Source organism: Lethenteron reissneri, chromosome 71 (assembly GCF_015708825.2).
Source record: "Lethenteron reissneri isolate LAM-NWPU_2019-01 chromosome 71, ASM1570882v1, whole genome shotgun sequence".
Lineage (NCBI taxonomy): Eukaryota > Metazoa > Chordata > Hyperoartia > Petromyzontiformes > Petromyzontidae > Lethenteron > Lethenteron reissneri.
The window spans coordinates 4660640-4687250 of NC_083849.1; the positions used below are offsets into that span (position 1 = coordinate 4660640).

At 50.9% G+C, this 26611-nt stretch overlaps 1 protein-coding gene across 1 annotated transcript in view; it reads left to right on the top strand.

Moving 5' to 3' along the window:
• Positions 1–1317: 1317 nt before the first annotated feature.
• LOC133361210 (zinc finger protein 696-like) overlaps positions 1318–26611 on the top strand; it is a 68933-nt gene continuing 43639 nt past the window's right edge. The window contains exons 1-4 of the mRNA XM_061580094.1: positions 1318–1552; positions 1912–2008; positions 13525–13692; positions 20228–20407. Of these exons, the coding sequence (XP_061436078.1) occupies positions 13548–13692; positions 20228–20407 (325 nt within the window). The 5' untranslated portion in view covers positions 1318–1552; positions 1912–2008; positions 13525–13547. The remainder of the gene's footprint in view (positions 1553–1911; positions 2009–13524; positions 13693–20227; positions 20408–26611) is intronic.

Sequence of the window (26611 nt, forward strand, 5' to 3'; positions counted from 1 at the left end):
TACCGTCACCACCAACCATCACGAACCACCACCACCGTCACTATAACCACCACTACTGTCACCACCACCAAAAACAACCACCACCAGCCACCACCACCGTCACCACCACCACCAGCCACCACCACCGTCACTAACTTACCACCAACCACAATCACGTCACTACCACCAGCTGCATGCCTGGTGATCGTTGTTGATGATTGTTAAGTTTTGTTGTTGGTGTTGATTGTTGTGGTTGAAAATTGTTGTTGACGATGATGCTGGTTGGTGCCTCCGTCTAACCTCTTGCATGCATCACACCACCACCACCACCACTAACCACCACCACTAACCACCGCCACCACTAACCACCACCACAACTAACCACCACCACTAACCACAACCACCACTAACGACCACCAACAACCACCACCACTAACCACCGCCACCACCACTAACCACCGCCACCACCACTAACCACCACCAACCACCACCAACAACCACCACCACCACTAACCACCACTAACCACCACTAACCACCATACAACCATCAGCACCAACCACCACCACCACCAACAACCACCACCATCACTAACCACCACTAACCACCATACAACCATCAGCACCAACCACCACCAACCACCACCACCACTAACAGCCACCACCACTAACAACCACCACCCACCACCACCACTAACCACCACCACTAACCACCACCACACCCACCACTAACAACCACCACTAACTACCACCAACCATCACCACCAACCACCACTAACCACCACTAACCACCACTAACAACCACTAACTACCACCAACCATCACCACCAACCACCACTAACCACCACTAACAACCACCACTAACCACCACCACACCCACCACTAACAACCACCACCACACCCACCACTAACAACCACCACTAACCACAATCAACCATCACCACCACTAACAGCCACCACACCCACCACTAACCACCACCACTAACCACCACCAAACCCACCATTAACAACCACCACTAACCACAACCAACCATCACCACCACTAACAGCCACCACACCCACCACTAACAACCACCACCACCACCAACCACCACCACCAACCACCACCAGCACCACCACCACCACTAACCACCACTAACCACCACCACAACCACCACAACCATCACCACCACCACCACCACTAACCACCACTAACCACCACCACAACCACCACAACCATCACCACCACTACCACCACAACCATCACCACCACCACTAACCACCACCACCACAACCACCACAACCATCACCACCACCACCGTGAGCGGTCACGTGAGTGGCGACGTCACCGTTTCCCGCAGCCTTTTGTTCCGCCCGCCCGCCCGCGCTGTCGCCCGAACGGCGGCCACTGCCGCCACCACCGCCGCCTCCTCCTCCTCGTCCCTCCTCCTCCTCCCTTCCTTCCTTCCTTCACGGGGGCGGGGGGAGGCAATCAGAGACCGAAGAAGCCATCGCGAAGAGAGAGCGAGAGGCGAGAGAGAGAGAGAAGGGGACGGCTCCCTCCCACCCCCCTCACCACCTCCTCTACCCATCGCTGGTGGCCGCTCTTTCGCCATTGTTACTCACCACCGCCACTAGCGCCGCTCGCCCTCATGGAGGGCGCTTTATACCGCTGTTGTTTCGCAGTGGAGACCTCTCCTCTCGCGTCAATCGACAACAGCCTCCACTAAACTCGTCCCCACACGCAGCTCGCTGCAGCAGCCGGCGTCGAGGCGTTAGACGGAGTCTGGGTGCAGCAGGGAGGCGATTCGGGGCTGGCCGAGTGGCCGAGTGTTGGGCAAATTTGTAAAACGCGGGAGTTGAACGCGCGACTGAGGCGGATCTTGGCTCGTTGAGATCGTGGTGGTGGTGGTGGGGGGCTTTGTTTTATTTCTCTGCTTTGCTGCGTTTGGAAAGGCTGAGGAATACAACATCTCCGTGACACGAAGAGGAGGAGGAGCAGGAGGGGAGAGGCCGTTCGCAGTCCGCCTTGGGGCCGACTCGCCCCGACTCGGTAAGTCGGCGGAAAGGGGCCCCCCAGTGGGGCTTTGAGGGGTCTAGTTTGATACATTTTTGTGCTTTAAAGCGCCGCAGTTAAAGCGGCGGCGGCTTTGTAAAGTGAAGATTGATTGAAAGCGGCGTCTTAATGAGACGCAGCGCCCCCCCCTCCCCCCGTGCTTCGCTGTCAGTTTCTAATTTCCAGCATCACCACCACGGCCGCCGATATAAAGAGGCGCTCGCAGTTCCATTTAAACGTTGATACCCCCCCCCACTCAATATATACGCACAGAATCAGCGAGGAACGAGTAGGGGAATTAAAATATAAAACGATTACAACAACACGCGCAGAAAGAAATTAAACCTCGAGGTCGAGGCCTCGACCTCGCCTAGCTCCTCGCGCCCGGGCTCGCGCTCGCCCGGCGGGTGGCGTTCTAGGCAAGAAGGGGGGGCGCGCGGAGTCGACGGGCCTAGGCCTTGTGGTTGACACAAAACGCCGAATATACAAAGGCCACATCTGTCGATAGAACGCGACCTTCCCCCTCCCCTCGTCATTTTAAAACGTGTAGAGTTGTGTGTTTTGTTCGTCTCCCACGTCGCCGGGGGTTCGCTGCGCCGTTGCGTTCTGTGTCGAATTTTTCCGATCGCGTTAAACTGGCGGGACCGCTCGCCTGGATTGGGCCCAGGAGGCTTCGCTGGCGCTGACGGCGCCGAGTGGAAAATTTTAATTTAATTCCTCCACGAAATTGTGTTTTTATTCGAGGTTTTTTTCTCTCTTTCTTTACAAGACAAAACTCCCTGCACCTTAATTTGTATCAATCGACCACTTCGGGGCGTCGTTCACTCTTTTCGGTGTTTTATTTTTTTGCAAAAGCAGCGCGCCACGGGCTAATATATGCTCATAAATACTTGTAATATACTTACACAAATGTATAATACAGCTTGTTCTTTAGGTTATATCGCATAAATAATGTATATACTGTAGGTTTAAATGCAACCTCCTCACCTTACATTACCTCACTCATGGGCCCGACATGTGAATACATACTCGTAATATACGTAACTTATGTTATTTTTTAGGTTGGAATCGCGTAAATATAAATGTGTCGTTGAACCCGCCACCACCCAACAGCCAATCCGTGAGGGGTTTGTCACGTCAACAAAACATTACAATTCGTTACGAGTAGAGCAGCAGCACTTTGATGTGTTAGAGATCAAATCCACAGACACAGTACAGCACATTGATGTGTTAGAGATCAAATCCACAGACACAGTACAGCACATTGCTGTGTTAGAGATCAAATCCACAGACATAGTACAGCACATTGATGTGTTAGAGATTAAATCCACAGACACAGTACAGCACATTGATGTGTTAGAGATCAAATCCACAGACACAGTACAGCACATTGATGTGTTAGAGATCAAATCCACAGACACAGTACAGCACATTGATGTGTTAGAGATCAAATCCTCAAACACAGTACAGCACATTGATGTGTTAGAAATCAAATCCACAGACACAGTACAGCACATTGCTGTGTTAGAGATCAAATCCACAACACAGTACAGCACATTGCTGTGTTAGAGATCAAATCCACACACATAGTACAGCACATTGATGTGTTAGAGATCAAATCCACAGACACAGTACAGCACATTGATGTGTTAGAGATCAAATCCACAACACAGTACAGCACATTGCTGTGTTAGAGATCAAATCCACAGACATAGTACAGCACATTGATGTGTTAGAGATCAAATCCACAACATAGTACAGCACATTGCTGTGTTAGAGATCAAATCCACAGACACAGTACAGCACATTGATGTGTTAGAGATCAAATCCACAACATAGTACAGCACATTGCTGTGTTAGAGATCAAATCCACAACACAGTACAGCACATTGCTGTGTTAGAGATCAAATCCACAACACAGTACAGCACATTGATGTGTTAGAGATCAAATCCACAACACAGTACAGCACATTGCTGTGTTAGAGATCAAATCCACAAACACAGTACAGCACATTGCTGTGTTAGAGATCAAATCCACAGACACAGTACAGCACATTGATGTGTTAGAGATCAAATCCTCAAACACAGTACAGCACATTGATGTGTTAGAGATCAAATCCACAGACACAGTACAGCACATTGCTGTGTTAGAGATCAAATCCACAACACAGTACAGCACATTGCTGTGTTAGAGATCAAATCCACACACATAGTACAGCACATTGATGTGTTAGAGATCAAATCCACAACACAGTACAGCACATTGATGTGTTAGAGATCAAATCCACAAACACAGTACAGCACATTGCTGTGTTAGAGATCAAATCCACAGACATAGTACAGCACATTGATGTGTTAGAGATCAAATCCACAACATAGTACAGCACATTGCTGTGTTAGAGATCAAATCCACAGACACAGTACAGCACATTGTTGTGTTAGAGATCAAATCCACAAACACAGTACAGCACATTGTTGTGTTAGAGATCAAATCCACAACACAGTACAGCACATTGCTGTGTTAGAGATCAAATCCACAACACAGTACAGCACATTGTTGTGTTAGAGATCAAATCCACAACACAGTACAGCACATTGATGTGTTAGAGATCAAATCCACAAACACAGTACAGCACATTGTTGTGTTAGAGATCAAATCCACAACACAGTACAGCACATTGATGTGTTAGAGATCAAATCCACAACACAGTACAGCACATTGCTGTGTTAGAGATCAAATCCACAACACAGTACAGCACATTGATGTGTTAGAGATCAAATCCACAGACATAGTACAGCACATTGCTGTGTTAGAGATCAAATCCACAACACAGTACAGCACATTGCTGTGTTAGAGATCAAATCCACAACACAGTACAGCACATTGATGTATTAGAGATCAAATCCACAAACACAGTACAGCACATTGATGTGTTAGAGATCAAATCCACAACATAGTACAGCACATTGCTGTGTTAGAGATCAAATCCACAAACACAGTACAGCACATTGTTGTGTTAGAGATCAAATCCTCAAACACAGTACAGCACATTGTTGTGTTAGAGATCAAATCCACAAACACAGTACAGCACATTGTTGTGTTAGAGATCAAATCCACAAACACAGTACAGCACATTGATGTGTTAGAGATCAAATCCACAAACACAGTACAGCACATTGTTGTGTTAGAGATCAAATCCACAACACAGTACAGCACATTGATGTGTTAGAGATCAAATCCACAAACACAGTACAGCACATTGTTGTGTTAGAGATCAAATCCACAAACACAGTACAGCACATTGTTGTGTTAGAGATCAAATCCACAAACACAGTACAGCACATTGCTGTGTTAGAGATCAAATCCACAAACACAGTACAGCACATTGCTGTGTTAGAGATCAAATCCACAGACACAGTACAGCACATTGTTGTGTTAGAGATCAAATCCACAAACACAGTACAGCACATTGATGTGTTAGAGATCAAATCCACAAACACAGTACAGCACATTGTTGTGTTAGAGATCAAATCTACAACACAGTACAGCACATTGATGTGTTAGAGATCAAATCCACAACACAGTACAGCACTTTGCTGTGTTAGAGATCAAATCCACAGACACAGTACAGCACATTGATGTGTTAGAGATCAAATCCACAACATAGTACAGCACTTTGCTGTGTTAGAGATCAAATCCACAAACACAGTACAGCACATTGATGTGTTAGAGATCAAATCCAGACACAGTACAGCACATTGTTGTGTTAGAGATCAAATCCACAACATTGTACAGTACATTGATGTGTTAGAGATCAAATCCACAAACACAGTACAGCACATTGCTGTGTTAGAGATCAAATCCACAGACACAGTACAGCACATTGATGTGTTAGAGATCAAATCCACAAACACAGTACAGCACATTGATGTGTTAGAGATCAAATCCACAGACACAGTACAGCACATTGCTGTGTTAGAGATCAAATCCACAGACACAGTACAGCACATTGCTGTGTTAGAGATTAAATCCACAGACACAGTACAGCACATTGCTGTGTTAGAGATCAAATCCACAGACACAGTACAGCACATTGATGTGTTAGAGATCAAATCCACAAACACAGTACAGCACATTGATGTGTTAGAGATCAAATCCACAGACACAGTACAGCACATTGCTGTGTTAGAGATCAAATCCACAGACACAGTACAGCACATTGCTGTGTTAGAGATTAAATCCACAGACACAGTACAGCACATTGATGTGTTAGAGAGCAAATCCACAGACACAGTACAACACATTGATGTGTTAGAGATTAAATCCACAACACAGTACAGCACATTGCTGTGTTAGAGATCAAATCCACAGACACAGTACAGCGCATTGATGTGTTAGAGATCAAATCCACAACATAGTACAACACATTGCTGTGTTAGAGATCAAATCCACAGACACAGTACAGCACATTGCTGTGTTAGAGATCAAATCCACAACATAGTACAGCACATCGGTGTGTTGGAGAGCAAAGCTGATGCTAGTTGTGATTACTGGTGAAATGTCGTGCTCTGTAAATGTTGTGGATTTGCACTCTCCAACACGCTGACGTTGTTTTGTACTAATAACGAATCGGCGTGTTCTGTTTACTTGACGAAACTTTACAGATTGTCTGTCGGGTGTTGGTGGCGGGTTTCACGACACATTTATATTTACGTGATCTAACCCAAAAAAAACAATATTATGATTCATATACAACTCCGCGTAGGCCTTTTGTACACGATAGTTGGTGTAGAAGTTATCGCTGCGCTACAAACCTGGCCACCTGGGTTCGATTCCCGCTCACGGCCACCAACACCACCAGGCAACGATTGATCTGAACCCGTCCTGGCGCCTACTCGGCCTCAAATAAGTAGCGGTGGTGGTGTAGTGTAGTAAACATCCCCGCTGGGGAGAGACAAAGACGACCGGGCGTGGTGCTGGCCACCCACCCCCTCGTGTGCCACAGTGTGCCGCTCTTTATAGGAGCCGCTACTCGATGACAGCACTTGCCCCAAGTCTGTTAGAGGCTACACGGGGGAGCTTTATCTTTGGTGTTTACTAAATGTGTGCGTACAGGCAGTCCTCTACTTACGATGACGACCCCATCGTAAGTCGAAGATGGCCTCACCTACCCAGGAGTCTTAAAGAATGGTGACAATTTAGCAAAGCAGAGCAATTTTCAGTAGCGTACTGTATAAACGATATACTGTATGTATTTATTAATTACAATACTGTATTGCACAGTAAAATGTAAAATAAAAAAACAAGGTCAATTCTTAGCCTACCTATATGAACTGCAATTTAATAGAAAGTTTTTTTCAGGAAACACTCCTATCTGCTATAAAAACTTGTAACATGCATTGAACGTATCGTATCGTGGTAACCCTAAAATGTAATCGCTAAAGCTACGTATCACACATGCATTGAACGTATCGTAACGTTTCATATTGTACTGTACTCACCAAGATTCGTACGCTGCTGCGTTTGCCTGCCACGCGAAATGTTAAATATTTGACAATTTTGTCGTATCGCCATCGTAAGATCGAAATATCGAAAGTCGGATCATCGTAACTCGGGGACTGTCTGTATATTGCTCTGCTGCTGCTGGTGTGTGTATGTGTGTGTGTACTGTGTGTGTGTGTCTGTGTGTGTCTGTGTGTGTGTACTGTGTGTGTGTGTCTGTGTGTGTGTGTGTCTGTGTGTGTGTGTCTGTGTGTGTGTCTGTGTGTGTGTGTACTGTGTGTGTGTGTCTGTGTGTGTACTGTGTGTGTGTGTCTGTGTGTGTCTGTGTGTGTGTACTGTGTGTGTCTGTGTGTGTCTGTGTGTGTCTGTGTGTGTGTCTGTGTGTGTGTACTGTGTGTGTGTGTCTGTGTGTGTCTGTGTGTGTCTGTGTGTGTACTGTGTGTGTGTCTGTGTGTGTGTGTCTGTGTGTGTGTGTCTGTGTGTGTGTACTGTGTGTGTGTACTGTGTGTGTGTGTCTGTGTGTGTGTCTGTGTGTGTGTCTGTGTGTGTGTCTGTGTGTGCCTCGTTGTGTATTGGCAGACCGTGCCAAAGAAGTCAACAATTGACTCTGCGTGTGAGTGAATTTAGATTAAATGTGTTGCTGTTGCTCTTCGAGAATTTAACGTTACTCTTGTACCGCTTGCCTGCTGACAATGCGTTTTTCGTACCGGCTCCATGCGGAGGGGGGGGGGGGGGGTTGCGTGTCTTGTCCCCTGGGATTCTGAAACTGCAATTGTAAATACGCCACGCGCAATGTCAACACGCCGAGCATACGCCGCTACATTGCGAGGTTCCTTTTAAAATGCTGCATGCGGTATTAGTTTACACAGTGCCAGGCGAATGTTACCAGTTTCCCCCACGAAAAAATGTTTGCTCAGCCTTTGCAATATATGCCCGGCCCTCTGCGCACTCGTGATGGACTGGACTCGCAGTAAGAGCGCGCAACATCAAATGTTCTCACGACAAATGTTGTGTATGCGGCGCTGCTAACAAATGCATACCAGTGCATGGGGAGCGGTGGCGCAGCGGTTAACGCCGCGCTGCGCCACGAACCCCGACCCGAGTTCGATTCCCGCTCACGGCCAACGCCGGTGACAGATTATCTGAACTGGTCCTGAGCTTTGTAGCGCGTCGGATTGCGCCAGTATGAACCAATATTCGTATTCTGACAGGAGTTACGGTGCCAAGTGCGGTGTGTAGTAAACATCGCCACGGGGGAGACAAAGGCAGCCGGGCGTGGTATTGGCCACCCACCCCCTCGTGTGCCGTGGCGGCCTTCATAGGTGCTGCTGCTGCTACTCGCTAACAGCACTTAGCCCCGACAGTCTGTTACAGGCTACACTGGGGATCGTTGTCGAACTCCCACAGTTATATACACACACACACACGTGTTCGTGTACACACACACATACACAAAACATAAATCCCTCCCCCTCCCCCCCCATATTAGCCTTACACTGTAGGGACAAGTGCTGTTAGCGAGCACCTATTAAGGTCATAACATCACACAGATATTACGGAGTATGGTCAGCCCTATCCTTGGCAGCATATGCACACACCGTTTTATAGGAGTTGATGAGTTCATCATTGGTGTTATGGTAGAGAGAGCGCACCGTAGGAATATGAAATTTCCACTGTCGACTCGAGATCTGCGAGAGGGGATGAGTGCTGCTTCACTCGAGTTTGAGCAAAAAGAACGCCGTTGCCTCTTGACTGCGGTGTTCCGTCTACGGAGTGAGTCTGCACCACATGACGTTTCCAGAACCTCGCTTGTCGTGAAAGCCGTTTGCAGCGATAAAATCAGAAAATTATCCCTCTCAACAAAATGCAAAGAAGAGTGCAGAGGTGCGTGCTTGGAAGGATATTGACAGACTGGATCACGTCCTATTACTGTTTTTAATATTTTTATTTGACCAGTTAAGGCCCACTGAGCCTAATAGCTCTTTTTCATAAGTGTCCTGGCTATCACAAATGATAGCTTAACGATATGGCCTCTGGTGTGGAAATTTCTATCAGTCCAACACTCTGAATTCATGTTTCTAAACGTGAAGGGAGAAAAATCCATGTGACCACGAGGAGAGACACCGCAAACTCCAAAATATACAGGCATCGAGGTTGGGAATAAACCCACAACCTCCTGAATTCCAGGCGAGGCAGTTAACATATCACCATAGATTAGGGAACAGATTAATCCTTTCCGATGACGTGAATGGGAATAGTACTTCATCGGAATAGAATAGGAATAAAAACTGAATTTAGCTCACTTCGCCGGTACGGAAGCTCCCACAAGGCCATGCGGGAGGGCGCTACTACTACTACCACCACAACTAATACCACTACTACTACCACCACAACTAATACCACTACTACTACCACCATAACTAATACCACTACTACTACCACCATAACTAATACCACTACTACTACCACCATAACTAATACCACTACTACTACCACCACAACTAATACCACTACTACTACCACCATAACTAATACCACTACTACTACCACCATAACTAATACCACTACTACTACCACCATAACTAATACCACTACTACTACCACCACAACTAATACCACTACTACTACCACCACAACTAATACCACTACTACTACCACCACAACTAATACCACTACTACTACCACCACAACTAATACCACTACTACTACCACCACAACTAATACCACTACTACCACCACAACTAATACCACTACTACTACGCCTCTAAATAAAATTAACGCCCAAGCCGCTCGCATGTTCCGAGATTCAGCGGGTGAACCGGGGACGCACACATCCACCCTGAAACTTGCAGCAGACGTCAAACGTCTCAGACACGGAAGAGGGTCAAAGACGCGATATATTTACGAGCAAAAGTTAGCGGCCTTGTGCAGGACAATTCGTCCACGGTCTGGAGGGACAGTGCGCCGGCACTCGAGACTAACCCCGGAGTGGCAGCCAAGGGTGGGAGCGCTTCCCGGAGGATGTCCACCTTGGAGATGGGGAGCGGGATGTCCCCACTCGGCAGGTTCCAGATTCCGTAGCGCAGCGCGACTAACCGCTGCCCCACCACTCCTCCGCCCCAGTTGTACGTACAATGCACTATATGGGTGGAGGTTTTCCTTGGCACGAGCGACTCTTAACGCATTTTATCGAGCGCCTTAAGGCGCTTTACAGAGAATTAACAACGGTACAACAACAGTGTGTGTGTGAATGTAACGGTGGAGGTGAGGTGAACGAAATAGATGAAACAATGGGAGGGGGGGGGGGTGCAAATCTGTGATGATGCGTGAATTTGGTGAAAATTGAAATTGATGACGGTAAATGATGATGAATGGATTGAATGAATGGGGGTTGATGAGTGATAGCCGTGTAATGAGATTATGAAGGGGTGAACCCAGGAATGGTGGTGGTCGTTACGAGGGGGAGATTAAGGGCGGAGGGTCGTGGGGTGTTCTGGGGGTAACAAGAAGTGAGTTTTGAGTGAGCAGCGGAAAATTAGTGAGCGAAGGTGACTGCTTAATGCGGAGGGGCAAGTTTGTTCCAGTGAAGGAGGGTGGAGAGCGACAGCGTGGATTGAGCACGAGGAGGAACCGAGAGGGAGAGAGAGACACGGCAAAGCTTGAGAAAACTTCGGCAGTGGTTCTTCACATGGGGTGCACGCAGCCCATGGCGGCGGGTGCGAGATGCCCTTTCTGGGGGGTGGCGAGACACGGCCAGATTTTTTTTTTTAGAAGGTGAATCATCGAAACACAAGGGAAGCCACGGCCACGTAGGTTACAACTTACTTTGTTCCGTCAAACCCTCTGTGTTAACATTTTACATTGTTCTAGATTTGAAGTTTTCGTAACTGCAAGGATCCATACTCTTTGGTTCTTTCGGTAAAGTCACGCAGGTGAAAAAATGTGATAGTTTTCATTAGATTATTTATTTGTTTTCACCTATGTGACTTTACCGAAAGAACCAAAGAGTGTTTTACATTGTTGTTAATGATTGGGCACCAAAGGGAGTTTGCAAGGCTGCAGTAAAGGTTTAGAACCACTGGGTTAGGGCTTGCAATCTCACGGGGGTTTTTTGCCCCCCCTCTTTGAGGCAAAGAGGGGGGGCAGGGCCAGGAGCACGTGGGTTTTTTGTGTCGAGCGAAACCTCTCCGGGAATATTTTTATTTAACATCCCTCCCCCCGCCGCCCATCCCAAGTGGACGAGAGGCTTTGCAGTAATGCCGACGCCTCGGTGTGGGGGTTGGGGGGCGAGCGTTTCATCCCAGCGATGGGATTGATAGTTGCCGATATGATTGATGATGATGATGATTATAGTTTGTTGTCCTTCCGCCCGCACCTCCGATTGAGCACGGTTGGCTACTTGCGGTGCGAAAGAAGTTCTACATCTTCTACATATATATACAAGGGAAATTTGTGAATGTGTGTGTCTGTTGGAAATGTTTAGCATACTTCCCAACATGCATCACACTTGAAATTTGGCATGCGGGTAGCTTCCAGACAGTACACGATGCAAAACGTATAAAAATAGACTTTTGTATTTTGGGGGGGGGGGGGGCGCAATAATGGATATATTTTGCACGGCACATCTGTGACGTCACCCGCATGCGGCAGCGTCACGCGGTGTGCCTGCTGACGTCACGCATCCCCCCCCCAACCCTCTCCGCGTCGGCCGTGAATTAATCCAAGACAAAAATCCAAGTCTCGGGCGAAGCCGGGTAGTAAAGCGAGTACATACTAAACTATAACTACACACACCACACACACTACATTGTACTCTACAATACATTCTACTACATCGAAAACGAATTTCTTTAGAACTGCTTTTCATGTTTAATTTGACCCCCCCCCCCTCCCCGCACCTCCAATGTATCCACGGTTGTCTCCGTACGGTGCAAATAAGTTCAATACGCACACGCGCACATTGCGGCGGCAGAAATGGCTCGGTTTGATCGAGAGAGTGTTGCTACCGGGCCCACAATCGTCAACTCCCGTACGCGATTAGTGCGGCTCAAGCTGGCGGTTGTGATGGTGGAGAAAAGAAGATGTTAACTACCCTCGCCCGGCATGTGTACATACGTGCGTTACGTACATACATACGGCATGTGTACATACATACGTAACGTACATACATACGGCATGTGTACATACATACGTAATGTACATACGTGTGTTACGTACATACGTAATGTACATACATACGTAACGTACATACATACGTAACGTACATACATACGTAACGTACATACATACGTAATGTACATACATACGTAACGTACATACATACGTAACGTACATACATACGTAATGTACATACATACGTAACGTACATACGTAACGTACATACATACGTAACGTACATACATACGTAACGTACATACATACGGTATGTGTACATACGTGCGTTATGTACATACATACGTAACGTACATACATACTGTATGTGCACATACATACGTAACGTACATACATACGTAACGTACATACATACGTAACGCACATACATACGTAACGTACATACATACGTAACGTACATATATACGGTATGTGCACATACATACGTAACGTACATACATACGTAACGTACATACATACGTAACGTACATACATACGTAACGTACATATATACGGTATGTGCACATACATACGTAACGTACATACATACGTAACGCACATACATACGTAACGTACATACATACGTAACGTACATACGTAACGTACGTACATACGTAACGTACGTACATACGTAACGTACGTACATACGTAACGCACGTACATACGTAACGCACGTACATACGTAACGCACGTACATACGTAACGCACGTACATACGTAACGCACATACATACGTAACGTAATACATACGTAACGTACATACATACGTAACGTACATACATACGTAACGTACATACATACGTAACGCACATACATACGTAACGTACGACATCCCTCCTTCCTCCCAACCTCTCCGCCAGTGCCCGTCCTCGCGAGGGCGACAATGGACGAATTCCAGGCGGCGGCGGCGCAGTTCCTGCCGGACGACCCGACGGCTCTCCGCGAGGCGGCGCGCAACCACAACCTCTACCACATGTGGCGGGAGATCTGGGCGCGCAGCGGGCGCGTCACCAAGGAGTGGAACCCCTGTGAGTACGGCGGCGGCGGCGTCGGGGTGGTGTGTCGTGATACCTGATGATAAACACATTTCTGTGGAGGGAGCTGGTAGGAACGTCGGGTTGCTCGGTCAATGGCCTGCAGGGTCAACGGCGGCGTGGTGTATTCCGCAAATATGCCCGACTGTGAGGGCGGCACAAGCCGGCGTGAGTAGGTTAAACGTTGAGTTGTGTAAGGGCACCACGGGGTGACCAGCCCCTCCCCACCCAGCCCCACCCTCCCCACCCAGCCCCTCCCCACCCAGCCCCTCCCTCCCCACCCAGCCCCTCCCCACCCAGCCCCTCCCCACCCTCCCCTCTCCACCCAGCCCAGCCCTCCCCACCCAGCCCAGCCCTCCCCACCCAGCCCCTCCCCAACCCAGCCCCTCCCCACCCAGCCCCTCCCCACCCAGCCCCTCCCCTCCCCACCCAGCCCCTCCCCACCCTCCCCTCTCCACCCAGCCCAGCCCTCCCCACCCAGCCCAGCCCTCCCCACCCAGCCCCTCCCCAACCCAGCCCCTCCCCACCCAGCCCCTCCCCACCCAGCCCCTCCCCACCCAGCCCCTCCCCACCCAGCCCCTCTCCACCCAGCCCAACCCCACCCTCCCCAACCCAGCCCCTCCCCACCCAGCCCCTCCCCACCCTCCCCTCTCCACCCAGCCCAACCCCACCCTCCCCACCCAGCCCCTCCCCACCCTCCCAACCCAGCGATCAGACAAGTGACGACTATTCCAAAAATCCCTGCAAAGATTGTCGACGACTTTGATTCAACTTCCTCCATTTAAAGACGTACATCCATTGGAAGGCGCTCGATTTAAAGATTTCGTTCTTTTTTTTGATTAGAAATACTAAAAATTAATTTAACTTCATAGTCTCTAGAAGGGGAAGCTCTGCTAACTTTTTTTCGCGTTTTCGATTTCATATTTAGGGGTCATAAAATGCAGATTTTTTCCGTTCAAAACCGTTTGAATCTGAAATATCTCCAACAATAAAAGATAGAACCCAACCAGTTCCCCCTTTAGTTTATGTGCCGTCTAATGCTCTAGCAAACGAAAAAAAACGCACTCTTATATTTTGAACGGTTTCTGAATGACACCAGGCACAATCGTGTTTATGGGGCACTCAAACATCGATATTTGGGGGCCTTTAAAATGAAAAATCTCAGATTTCTCGCCCTGTTGTTTGTGTCCTAAAAGCTCCCTGGGTACCAAATTTCAGCTTTCAACCTTGTCTGGAAGTACCCTAGAGGGGTTTGAGACACAGATTGAAGTCTTTATTTATTTAGATGCACAGGATACAGCGAAGTGTAACACGGTACAGCGATGACGCTCACTCGCAAGGCTCTCCTCTCAAACAACTTCTCTGTGAGTCTCTGGGTCTCTGAGTCTCTGATTCTTTGTGAGTCTCTGGGTCTCTGAGTCTCTGATTCTCTGTGAGTCTCTGGGTCTCTGAGTCTCTGATTCTCTGTGAGTCTCTGGGTCTCTGAGTCTCTGATTCTCTGTGAGTCTCTGGGTCTCTGATTCTCTGTGAGTCTCTATGGGTCTTTGAGTCTCTGATTCTCTGTGAGTCTCTATGGGTCTCTGAGTCTCTGATTCTCTGTGAGTCTCTATGGGTCTCTGAGTCTTTGATTCTCTGTGAGTCTCTATGGGTCTCTGAGTCTCTGATTCTCTGTGAGTCTCTATGGGTCTCTGAGTCTCTGATTCTCTGTGAGTCTCTATGGGTCTCTGAGTCTCTGATTCTCTGTGAGTCTCTATGGGTCTCTGAGTCTCTGAGTCTCTATGGGTCTCTGAGTCTCTGATTCTCTGTGAGTCTCTATGGGTCTTTGAGTCTCTGATTCTCTGTGAGTCTCTATGGGTCTCTGTATCTCTGTGGGTGTCTGCGCATCTCTATGGGTCTCTGTGAGTCTCTATGGGTCTCTGAGTCTCTGTGAGTCTCTGGGTCTGAGTCTCGGATTCTCTGAGTCTCTATGGGTCTCTGTGAGTCTCTATGGGTCTCTGTGAGTCTCTATGGGTCTCTGAGTCTCTGTGCGTCTCAGTCTGGATCTCTATGGCTACCTATGAGTCTCTTCTGTACGGCTGCTGATGCAGTAGATGCGGAGCAACGACTACAATTGTCACAGTCGGGTAGTCAAGCGCGTGTCTACTCCGGCCGCAAGATTCCGTCAATGTTCATTTGGAGGATCCTTGTCCCAGGACCAGTCTGGCACGTTGTTTGACTCTGAAGAGGGACGTTGGCGTGGATTAGCGTTGTTGTTGCTCTGGAGGACGGTAGAGATCGATGATGGATGTTGGTTGTGGTGATGGTGGTAGTGTGTGTGTGTGTGCGTTGTTGTTGCTGCTGCTCTGGAGACCGGTAGAGATCAATGATGGATGGTGGTGGTGGATTTGGTAGTGCGTGTGTGTGTGCATCGTTGTTGCACTGGAGATCGGTAGAGATTGATGATTGATGTTGGTGGTGATGGGTAGTGGTGATGGTGGTGGTGTGTGTGTGTGTGCGTTGTTGTTGTTGCTCTGGCGACCGGTAGAGATCAATGGTCGATGTTGGTTGTGGTGATGATGGTTGTGGTGATGGTGGTGGTGGTGATGGTTGTGGTGATGGTGGTGGTGGTGATGGTTGTGGTGATGGTGGTGGTGGTGATGGTTGTGGTGGTGATGGTTGTGGTGATGTTGGTTGTTGACGCCATTCGTTGCGAATTCTCACTGAACCGAGTGGGGGCGATGCCGGCCAGCTTCCACTCCTCCTCTTGAACAGCGCAGCAGCTTCACAAAACAATCTTGACCAAAGTAATAGATTACTACTTCCGTCAATAACCATCCGTAAGAAAGTCACAAAGAAGAACACTTTATCCAGTAAAACCACGTTATTTTGGGATTTGATGATTCGTAATTGGGGATTCTTTGGCACGGGCGCGCTTTCGGCCTATATCCGTCGATTTGGACTTTACTACCTTGTTTGTGCACTCTGTGCAAGCCAACAGTCTCAGAAATTCCGTCTACACCGACATCAAGAAGTAATCGGTGTGTGCGAGACAAATCCAAAATTTTGGATAGAATTTTTGCACGGTGTTTGTCAATGCATACGGTGTGTGAAGAGTTTGGAAAACAAGTTTGGATTTTTTTTTTATTGGGGCAGGAGGCGCTGGGGAGTCACCGTTGTAGATAATTCGGAATATTGGATAATTCGGCCAGGCCAGAGCCCCATGTGTGTCGCATTAACCAGGGTTTACTGTATATTTAAAAATAATGGTGAGACCAATATAATGTAGTCAAGACGTATTCACAGTCGGTACTATTCGTGCTTGTGTGGGGCGAAAGAGATACAAGTGTGAAGGGAATGAAGTGACTTGATTGAGCAGCGGGGTATATCGTGATTAATAGTAGCAGCAGTAGTCGTGGTGGTTGTGTAGGTGTGTGTGTGAGTGAGTGTGTGTGTAGGTGTGTGAGTGTGTGGGGAGCGGTGGTGTAGCAGTTAGCACGTTGCGCTACGAAACCGATCACCCGAGTTCGATTCCCACTCACGGCCAACACCAGTGACGATTATCTGAAGCGGTCACGGGCCTCCGTGAGGTAGACTCAGCCTCAAATTGAGTACCTGGTGCGGTGTGTAAACATCGCCACTGGGGAGACAAAGGCGGCCGGGCGTGGTGCTGGCCACCCACCCCCTCGTTTGTCGTGCCGGCCTTCATAGGTGCTCGCTAACAGCACTTGTCCCTACAGTCTGTTAAGGCTATACGGGGGATCTTTGTCTTCTTTGGAGTGTGTGTATGGTAGGTGCAGAGTCAGTACACAGTCTGATGTGTGTGTGTGGTAATGGGCAGAGTCAGTGCACAGTCGTACTACTTGGAGGTTAAAGCTGTCCGATTTATCATCTGTCCCATCTGTTTGGGATAGAACGTTGCCCCCTCGCACACCTGGGGCCTGCCTTCGAGTGCTCCGGTTCTCCTGCCGCGAATGTGTGAACACGCTCGCCAGTTTGGCCGTGAACACCTCGATGTGCGTGCGGCTCCGTGCTTTGCGCATCACACGGCCACCACTGCGAGAGAGAGAGATGAATTTTCGGCAAAGCGCCGCGACAGCGTTACGCGCCCGACCGTCAACGCCGTCGTCGGTTGCGGCCCATCGGCGCCCCTCGCTTTATTGTCTCCTTCCCCCAGTTCCAGATGTTCGTTCTCCGCTTTTGAGAAAGTCATGACACCTCCACTACCCCCTCCTCCACTTTGCAAACGGCGCGATGAATGCGAACAATAAAGCAGCGGCGGCTCGAAGGGGGCACGGGCGCAGAGTGCTCGCCCGCTCCACTGGCGGCCGAAGGCTCTCCGCTCGAAACTCAAACTGTTTAAACTATTTTCTATTTAACGAGGCAAGGCCCACTGAGATGTACAGCTCTTGTGCAGAAGCCCTGCCCAGGCCAGCACAAATGATAGGTCAACGAAGTTGGCTTCTCACGTGGACATTTATTGCGGCAAAAAGTTCTAAACCGGTGGTTCTTAACCGTTTCTCCAGCCTTGCACCGCTTTGGTTCTCAGGAAAGGCATCTCGCAGTCCAGGTTAAGAACCACTGCTCTAAACGTGTGATGTTGATTGTAATTATGGAGAGAGAAAAAACGGAGGACCGGGAGAAAAATCCACGCGACCACGGCGAGAGAGAGAGACGCAAACTCCAAATATACAGCAGCAGGCGTCAGGGTCGGGATCGAACTCGCAACCTCCTGTATACCAGGCGAGGTAGTCAACATCTCCTAGCCACCGTGATGATAATGATGAGAGAGAGAGACACGCAAACTCCAAATATACAGCAGCAGGCGTCGGGGTCGGGATTGAACTCGCAACCTCCTGTATACCAGGCGAGGTAGTCAACATCTCCTAGCCACACTACCGAGCGGGTATTTCTTCCCACGAAGTTTTGGACAAAAACGTGGACCAACCGTGTGGTGAACTCATTTACACGGCTGGTTGGATAGTGGGGGTGGCGGGAGGGGGGTGGGGGTCGGGGTTTTGGCGAGGTCGTGGGGTCGATCCCGACCCACAGGAGTCAGGTGGTTTACTGAAGGCGTGAGCTGATTGAGAGATCGTAGAAATTGTCCCGCTACCAACGATACTCAAATCACCTGGTGGTTACCGCGTGACACGGATAATCGGGAAGTAAAAACAAGCCCTCCGATTGGTTACTTAACAGGCCTGAAAGGGGATTTAGTGGTTTGCAGGGAATTGAAGGGATTGGAGGAGAAATACAAAATGGAAAAAGCGGGGAAATGGAGGATGATTGACAGGGTGGACTGTTGGCATTCGTTAGAAGTGGGAAGGTGATTGGCTGGAGGCAATGCGGAAGCTCAAGGAACCTTCGCGAGAGGGGCTTGAGGGATGTATAAGCGCACGTGTCAATCCTTACGCTTTACCCATATTCTTGTGCTTCACAGAGGGGCGAGTCTTTAGCCAACTCAAAACGTAAAGATTTGATCTTTGCCAGCCAAATGTTTCCAGCGAAATCCGACCGATGTCAAAAAACAGCCGCCACTTGGTGGCCGTTATTTTTTCCCGCCTTTGGTGAGAAACAGACCTCGCCAGCCGGAGTTCTTCTGCCGCGGCAAGAACCCCCGATAGGGGGGCAGCCTTTGAGACTCTGCGAGGCTTCAGGAGATTATACGTTGCACTGGGGATCTGTGGGGGCGGGGGGGGGGGGGAAGAGGTTAATAGCTCTCCAGATTCCTGCAGGATATAAATATTCGGATTCTAAATAAATATTCTCATAACAAACCTCCCCTGTGCCTCCTTTTGTGTTTGGCGTCCTTGGTTAGTCCACTGCTGGATGAGGGCCTTGTCCTGTCATGCGAGTCTAGGGGGGTGGGGAGTTATTGAATCGTACTTTACCACCACGCTGGACAACCAGTTAGGTCCCCCCCCCCCTCCCCCCCCCCCGTGTAATTGAAATGTTTTCTTAACCTCTCGTATCTCTCCCCCACCCCCATCCCCTCCCCTATGCCACCCCATTCCTACTCGTACCATACCACCATCACCCATCCGCCCGTGTGCCACCCTGTGTTTGTGCCGTCCCCAACCTCCCGTGTCTCAATACCTCCCCACGCCAACATCTCATCTCCCCGTGCCACCCCATTCCTACTCGTGCCACCACCACGACCACCACCCGCCCACCTCTGTGCCACCCGACCCACGTGTGTGTCGCCCATCCTCCTTTGTGGCCACCGCCTGCCCTTCCCCGCACACCCCTTCTCGTGATGCCACCGCCCACCGTTTGATGTCCACGCCGCTTGCCCTGTGCCCCCATCGCGACCTCCTCCTGCCTGTGCCAACCACCCACCTGCGCCACCACCACCGCTTTTCCATGCTCCCACCTCCACGTTTCCCCGTGCCACGCCCTCTTCGTACAACCGCCCCATCTCCGTACCCACTCCGCTCGCATCTGTGCCACCTCCACATTCCCCCCGGGCCACTCCTTCAACCCATCTTCGTGTGCCTCCCACCTCCCTGCACCACCACCACCACCCCTCCCCCTCCGCTGACCCCCACCGCAGATGGGCTGGAGAGCCCCCAGGCCGACCCCATGCCCAGCATGCCCAAGGGCCCTGGGCCCGGGCCGGGCGCCCCCTGCGTGGCCCAGATGGGCAAGGAGAGCCCCATGTCGGCGGGCGTCCACGGCATGCAGCCGCCGCCTCCGCCGCTCAGCGTCGGCATGGACAAGGCCAAGGACCCCGGTACGTCGTCGTCGGCGTCACAGTGATGGGCGCTGCCGCTGGGAGCCGCCCACACGACCGCCCACACGGCCGCCCACACGGCCACCGCCTTCAGTCTGCGTCTGCAGTTCTAAAAAAATTAGTTTTCAATTTGGTGGAGTGTAGTTTAGTGTATAATGTCATGTATTGTGTAGTGTATATTGTAGTGTATTGTCTAGTAGAGTGTCGTGTAGTATGTTTGTGCGTTGAGCTTCTATTGCACCTTGCGTAGCCAACCGTGCTCATTGGTGGTGCGGGGGACAACAAACGAAACACAACAGACAGTTATAAAGAATGAGTTTTCAATTTAGTAAAGTGGTGTAGTGTATAGTGTAGTGGATTGTAATGTAGTGTGTAGTGTGGTATGGTGTAGTGCAGTGTGTAGTAGTGTATAGTGTAGGATGTGTGTATGTTGAGCTTAGTAAATACTCGCAGCAGTGTTAACCAGGGCAGCTGTGGGGCTTGAACCGTGAACATCTGCAACACGTCACCACCACCACCTGTCCCACGTCACCACCACCACCACCTGCCCCACGTCACCACCACCACCTGCCCCACGTCACCACCACCACCACCACCACCTGCCCCACGTCACCACCACCACCACCTGCCCCACGTCACCACCACCACCTGCCCCACGTCACCACCACCACCACCACCTGCCCCACGTCACCACCACCACCTGCCCCACGTCACCACCACCACCTGCCCCACGTCACCACCACCACCACACCTGCCCCACGTCACCACCACCACCACCACCTGCCCCACGTCACCACCACCACCACCACCTGCCCCACGTCACCACCACCACCTGCCCCACGTCACCACCACCACCTGCCCCACGTCACCACCACCACCTGCCCCACGTCACCACCACCACCTGCCCCACGTCACCACCACCACCACCTGCCCCACGTCACCACCACCACCACCTGCCCCACGTCACCACCACCACCACCTGCCCCACGTTACCACCACCACACCTGCCCCACGTTACCACCACCACCACCTGCCCCACGTCACCACCACCACCTGCCCCACGTCACCACCACCACCTGCCCCACGTCACCACCACCACACCTGCCCCACGTCACCACCCACCACCTGCCCCACGTCACCACCACCACCACCTGCCCCACGTCACCACCACCACACCACCTGCCCCACGTCACCACCACCACCACCACCTGCCCCACGTCACCACCACCACCACCTGCCCCCACGTCACCACCACCACCACCTGCCCCACGTCACCACCACCACCTGCCCCACGTCACCACCACCACCACCACCTGCCCCACCTGCCCCACGTCACCACCACCACCACCACCTGCCCCACCTGCCCCACGTCACCACCACCTGCCCCACGTCACCACCACCACCACCTGCCCCACGTCACCCCACCACCACCACCACCTGCCCCACGTCACCACCACCACCTGCCCCACGTCACCACCACCACCACCTGCCCCACGTCACCACCACCACCTGCCCCACGTCACCACCACCACCACCTGCCCCACGTCACCACCACCACCACCACCTGCCCCACGTCACCACCACCACCTGCCCCACGTCACCACCACCACCACCTGCCCCACGTCACCACCACCACCACCACCTGCCCCACGTCACCACCACCACCTGCCCCACGTCACCACCACCACCACCTGCCCCACGTCACCACCACCACCTGCCCCACGTCACCACCACCACCACCACCTGCCCCACGTCACCACCACCACCACCACCACCTGCCCCAAGTCACCACCACCACCTGCCCCACGTCACCACCACCACCACCACCTGTCCCCACGTCACCACCACCACCACCACCTGTCCCACGTCACCACCACCACCTGCCCCACGTCACCACACCACCTGTCCCACGTCACCACCACCACCACCACCTGCCCCACGTTCACCACCACCACCACCTGTCCCACGTCACCACCACCACCACCACCTGTCCCACGTCACCACCACCACCACCACCTGTCCCACGTCACCACCACCACCACCTGCCCCACGTCACCACCACCACCACCTGCCCCACGTCACCACCACCACCACCACCTGCCCCACGTCACCACCACCACCACCTGCCCCACGTCACCACCACCACCACCTGCCCCACGTCACCACCACCACCACCACCTGCCCCACGTCACCACCACCACCACCACCTGCCCCACGTCACCACCACCACCACCACCACCTGCCCCACGTCACCACCACCACCACTTGCCCCACGTCACCACCACCACCACCACCACCTGTCCCACGTCACCACCACCACCACCTGCCCCACGTCACCACCACCACCACCACCTGCCCCACGTCACCACCACCACCACCTGCCCCACGTCACCACCACCACCACCTGCCCCACGTCACCATCACCACCACCACCTGCCCCACACCACCACCACCACCACCACCTGCCCCACGTTACCACCACCACCACCTGCCCCACGTCACCACCATTGCCTGTCCCACGTTACCGCCACCACCACCGCCTGTCCGTCTGTGTGGTCCGTCCGCCTGTGCGTCAGTTCGTCAAGTCGCACGGCAATCGCCCGAGTGCTCGCTTGGGCCGACAACCCCATTGGCTGTGGCCGGCTCATCTCGGCCAATGATCTCAAATTTGCTGCATCTGGCGCCGACTTACTGGCAGCGGAAAGCCGTCCGTGGAGTTCCAGCAGCTCTCCGTAGGCTCGGCCACGTGGATGGGAGCCAGTTAAAGCGATTTGGGGGGATTCTCGTGTCCCATCCGCGCGGAGTTTGGGGCGTCGTACCCATGGCAGGTTCTTTTATTTATCTGGTGTGCTCCAACTAATGGAGTTGGCCAAACGTCCAGTTGTAGCACGATGATGATGAGTCTTGTGACCTGCTTTGGCCAGTGGAACGCCCCTCTCCCTTGGAGCTGTGATGCACTTTTAAATCATCATCTAGATTGTCGAACGCCGTTCTTTAAGAACTGCTTTTTGTGTGTTAGTTTGTTATCCTTCCCCCGCACCTCCGATCAGCGTGGTTGGCTACGTACGGTACAAACGAACATGCATACGTACATAACCGTAATGATACCGCGGGAGCCAAGCCATAGCTGAGAATGCGACCCTCACTCAACCTGGTCACCAATCACTGCACAGACACCAACTGAAAGTGTTTTTTTTCTTCCATTTTGGCAAAATTCCAGCTCTGGGGTTATTAGTTCTGGGTGTGCGAGTTAATGTTGGTCGTCTTTACCTCACCACGGTGACTCGGAGAAGTTAACTACCTCGCTTGGTATGCAGGAGGTCGTGGGGTTTATGCCGACCCTGACGCCTGCTGCTGTATATTTGGAGTTTGCGTCTCTCATCATCATCATCACGGTGGCTAGGAGATGTTAACTACCTCGCCTCATGTACAGGAGGTCATGGGTTCGATCCAGACCCTGACGTCTGCCGTATATTTGGAGTTTGCGTCTCTCTCATCATCACCACGGTAGCGAGGAGATTTTGATTACCTCGCCTGGTATGCAGGAGGTTTTGGGTTTGATCCCGACCCTGACGAATGCCTGCTGCTGTATATTTGGAGTTTGCGTGTCTCTCTCATCATCATCACGGTGGCTAGGAGATGTTAACTACCTCGCCTGGTATGCAGGAAATCTTGGGTTCAATCATGACCCTAATGACTATATATTTGGAGTCTGTGAGTCTCTCCCCGTGGTCGCGTGGATTTCCACTCCACATTTGAAATCGGCATCTCTACGCGTTTAGATTATTTGGCTGCTTCTATAAATTTCCACACAAGCCACTGCGTTGTTGATCTGTTGTTTGTGGCCAGTTCGCTTCTGAATAAGCAATATATTGCCGCTCGGTGGGCCTTAGTTAATTAGTAGTAGTTTGTCCTAAGATGTTAACTACCTCGCCTGGTCTACTGGAGGTTGTGGGTTCTATCCCGGCCCTGACGACGCCTGCTGCTGTATATTTGGAGTCTACGTGTCTCTCCCCGTGGTCGTGTGGGTCCTCCGGTCTTTCCCCTCCACGTTTAGAATCAACATCACCACGCGTTTAGAGTCTTTGTTTGCTGCTATAAGCCACTTTGTGGTTGAGCTATCATTTGAGGCCGGGTTGCTTCTGAAAAAGAGTTGTATAGCAGCTCATTGGGCCCTGACCTTGACTATAAAATATAAATATTTAAAAATGCTTTTAAAAAAAACACGCTTTAATGAATGTACTGTCCGAGCTGCCCCTCCCTCTGCCCCCTTCCCCCATCGCCCCTCCCCTCCTTTCACATGCCCCGCCCCTGGGCGTGGCTCCCAGAGGCTTGCCGTGACGTAAGGGACCATGTGGTGATTTACAGACAACGTGAGATGAGCGTGGACAATTAGAGCTGTAAAAAATATTGTTTCAAAAGATATATTTTTTAATTTTAATGATAGAATATCGTATTGTCATCAGTATGACACACCTATACCAAGTTGGCAGTCGATAGGACATTGGGAAGACGGTTGAAATTGAGTTACAAGATTTGAGGATACGACAACACAGACAGAGTGAGTTAAATGAAAGCGTGTAAAATGTTTAAAAATATATATTTTACATTTTTAATGATAGAATATCGTCTTGTCATCAGTATGACAAACCTATACCAAGCTTGCAGTCGATAGCACATTGGGAAGTTGGTAAACAATTGAGTGACAAGAATTTTTGAGGATACGACAACACACGGAGTGAGTTAAATAAAAGTGTCATAAAAATAGTTAAATCGTCGTTCTGTCCTGACCGGCAGAAATCGAGGACCGACAGATTTTCTCGTGGCTCTCGCACCGTAAGAAACGCGCACTTCCGCTTGCGGCCGATGGGAAGTGAAAAAATTCCCTTCGATCTTAGAAATGTGTACACTTGCAATTTGTTTTATTGAATTACTGCTACCGACAGATGGCGCCAATGCCTCCCAATGTTTACGACACAACACACCAAGCACTCGTTTGAGGCCGAGGCAAACTGATTATACAAAAACGAAGCTCCCCCGTGTAGCCTTAACAGACTGTAGGGGCAAGTGCTGTTAGCGAGCACCTATGAAGGCCGGAACGGCACACGAGGGGGTGGGTGGCCAGCACTACGGCCGGCCGCCTTTGTCTCCCCAGTGGCGATGTTTGCACACCGCACCAGCTACTCATTTGAGGCTGAGTCGACCTAGGGGAAGGCCCAGGACCAGTTAAAATAATCGTCACTGGTGTTGGCCGTGAACGGGAATCGAACTCGGGGTGACCGGGTTAGTAGCGCAGCGCGCTAACCGCTACACTACTGCTCCACACACACGCACACTCACTCACACACACTCGCACACTCACACACCTACACAACCACCACGACTACTGCTGCTGCTACTATTTATCACGATATACCCCACTGCTCAATCAAGTCACTTAATTCTCTTTATTCTTGTATCTCTTTCGCCCCACACAAGTAACACATTGTCCTGCGGAGGGAGCTGGTAGGAACGTTGTCGGGTTGCTCGGTCAATGGCCTGCAGGGTCAACAGCGGCGTGGTGTATTCCGCAAATATGCCCGACTGTGAGGGCGGGCACAAGCCGGCGTGAGTAGGTTAAACGTTGAGTTTTATAAGGGCACCACGGGGTGACCAGCCCCTCCCCACCCAGCCCCAACCCTCCTACCCAGCCCCACCCCTCCCACCCCCCACCCAGCCCCACCCTCCCCACCCAGCCCCTCCCCACCCTTTCCACCCAGCCCCACCCCTCCCATTTTTGGATGCACGACGGACGGACACAATAATCCCCTGTGGGCTGGTGTAACCAGGTGGTTCCTACCAGTATAAATAGTACCTGTAATTACGTCTTGACTACATTATATTGCTCTCACCATTATTTTTAAATATGCAGTAAACCCTGGTTAATTCGACGGTTTCATCGTGCAGCGCGCTAACCGCTACACTACCGCTCCCCACAACCGCTACGCTACTGCTGATTATACAGGCACACACACAACACACACAGGAGATACGCACAGACGGTGGAGATAATCTACTCCGTGCAAATGTGTCTGTGACTTATCGCCCACCCACTCGCTATCCCTCTGTATCTCTCACCATCTCACAATCTCTCTTACCATCTGTATCTTCCCCCTGCACCTCCGATTAGTGCGCATGGCTATGTACGGTGGTGCGAAAAAAAGT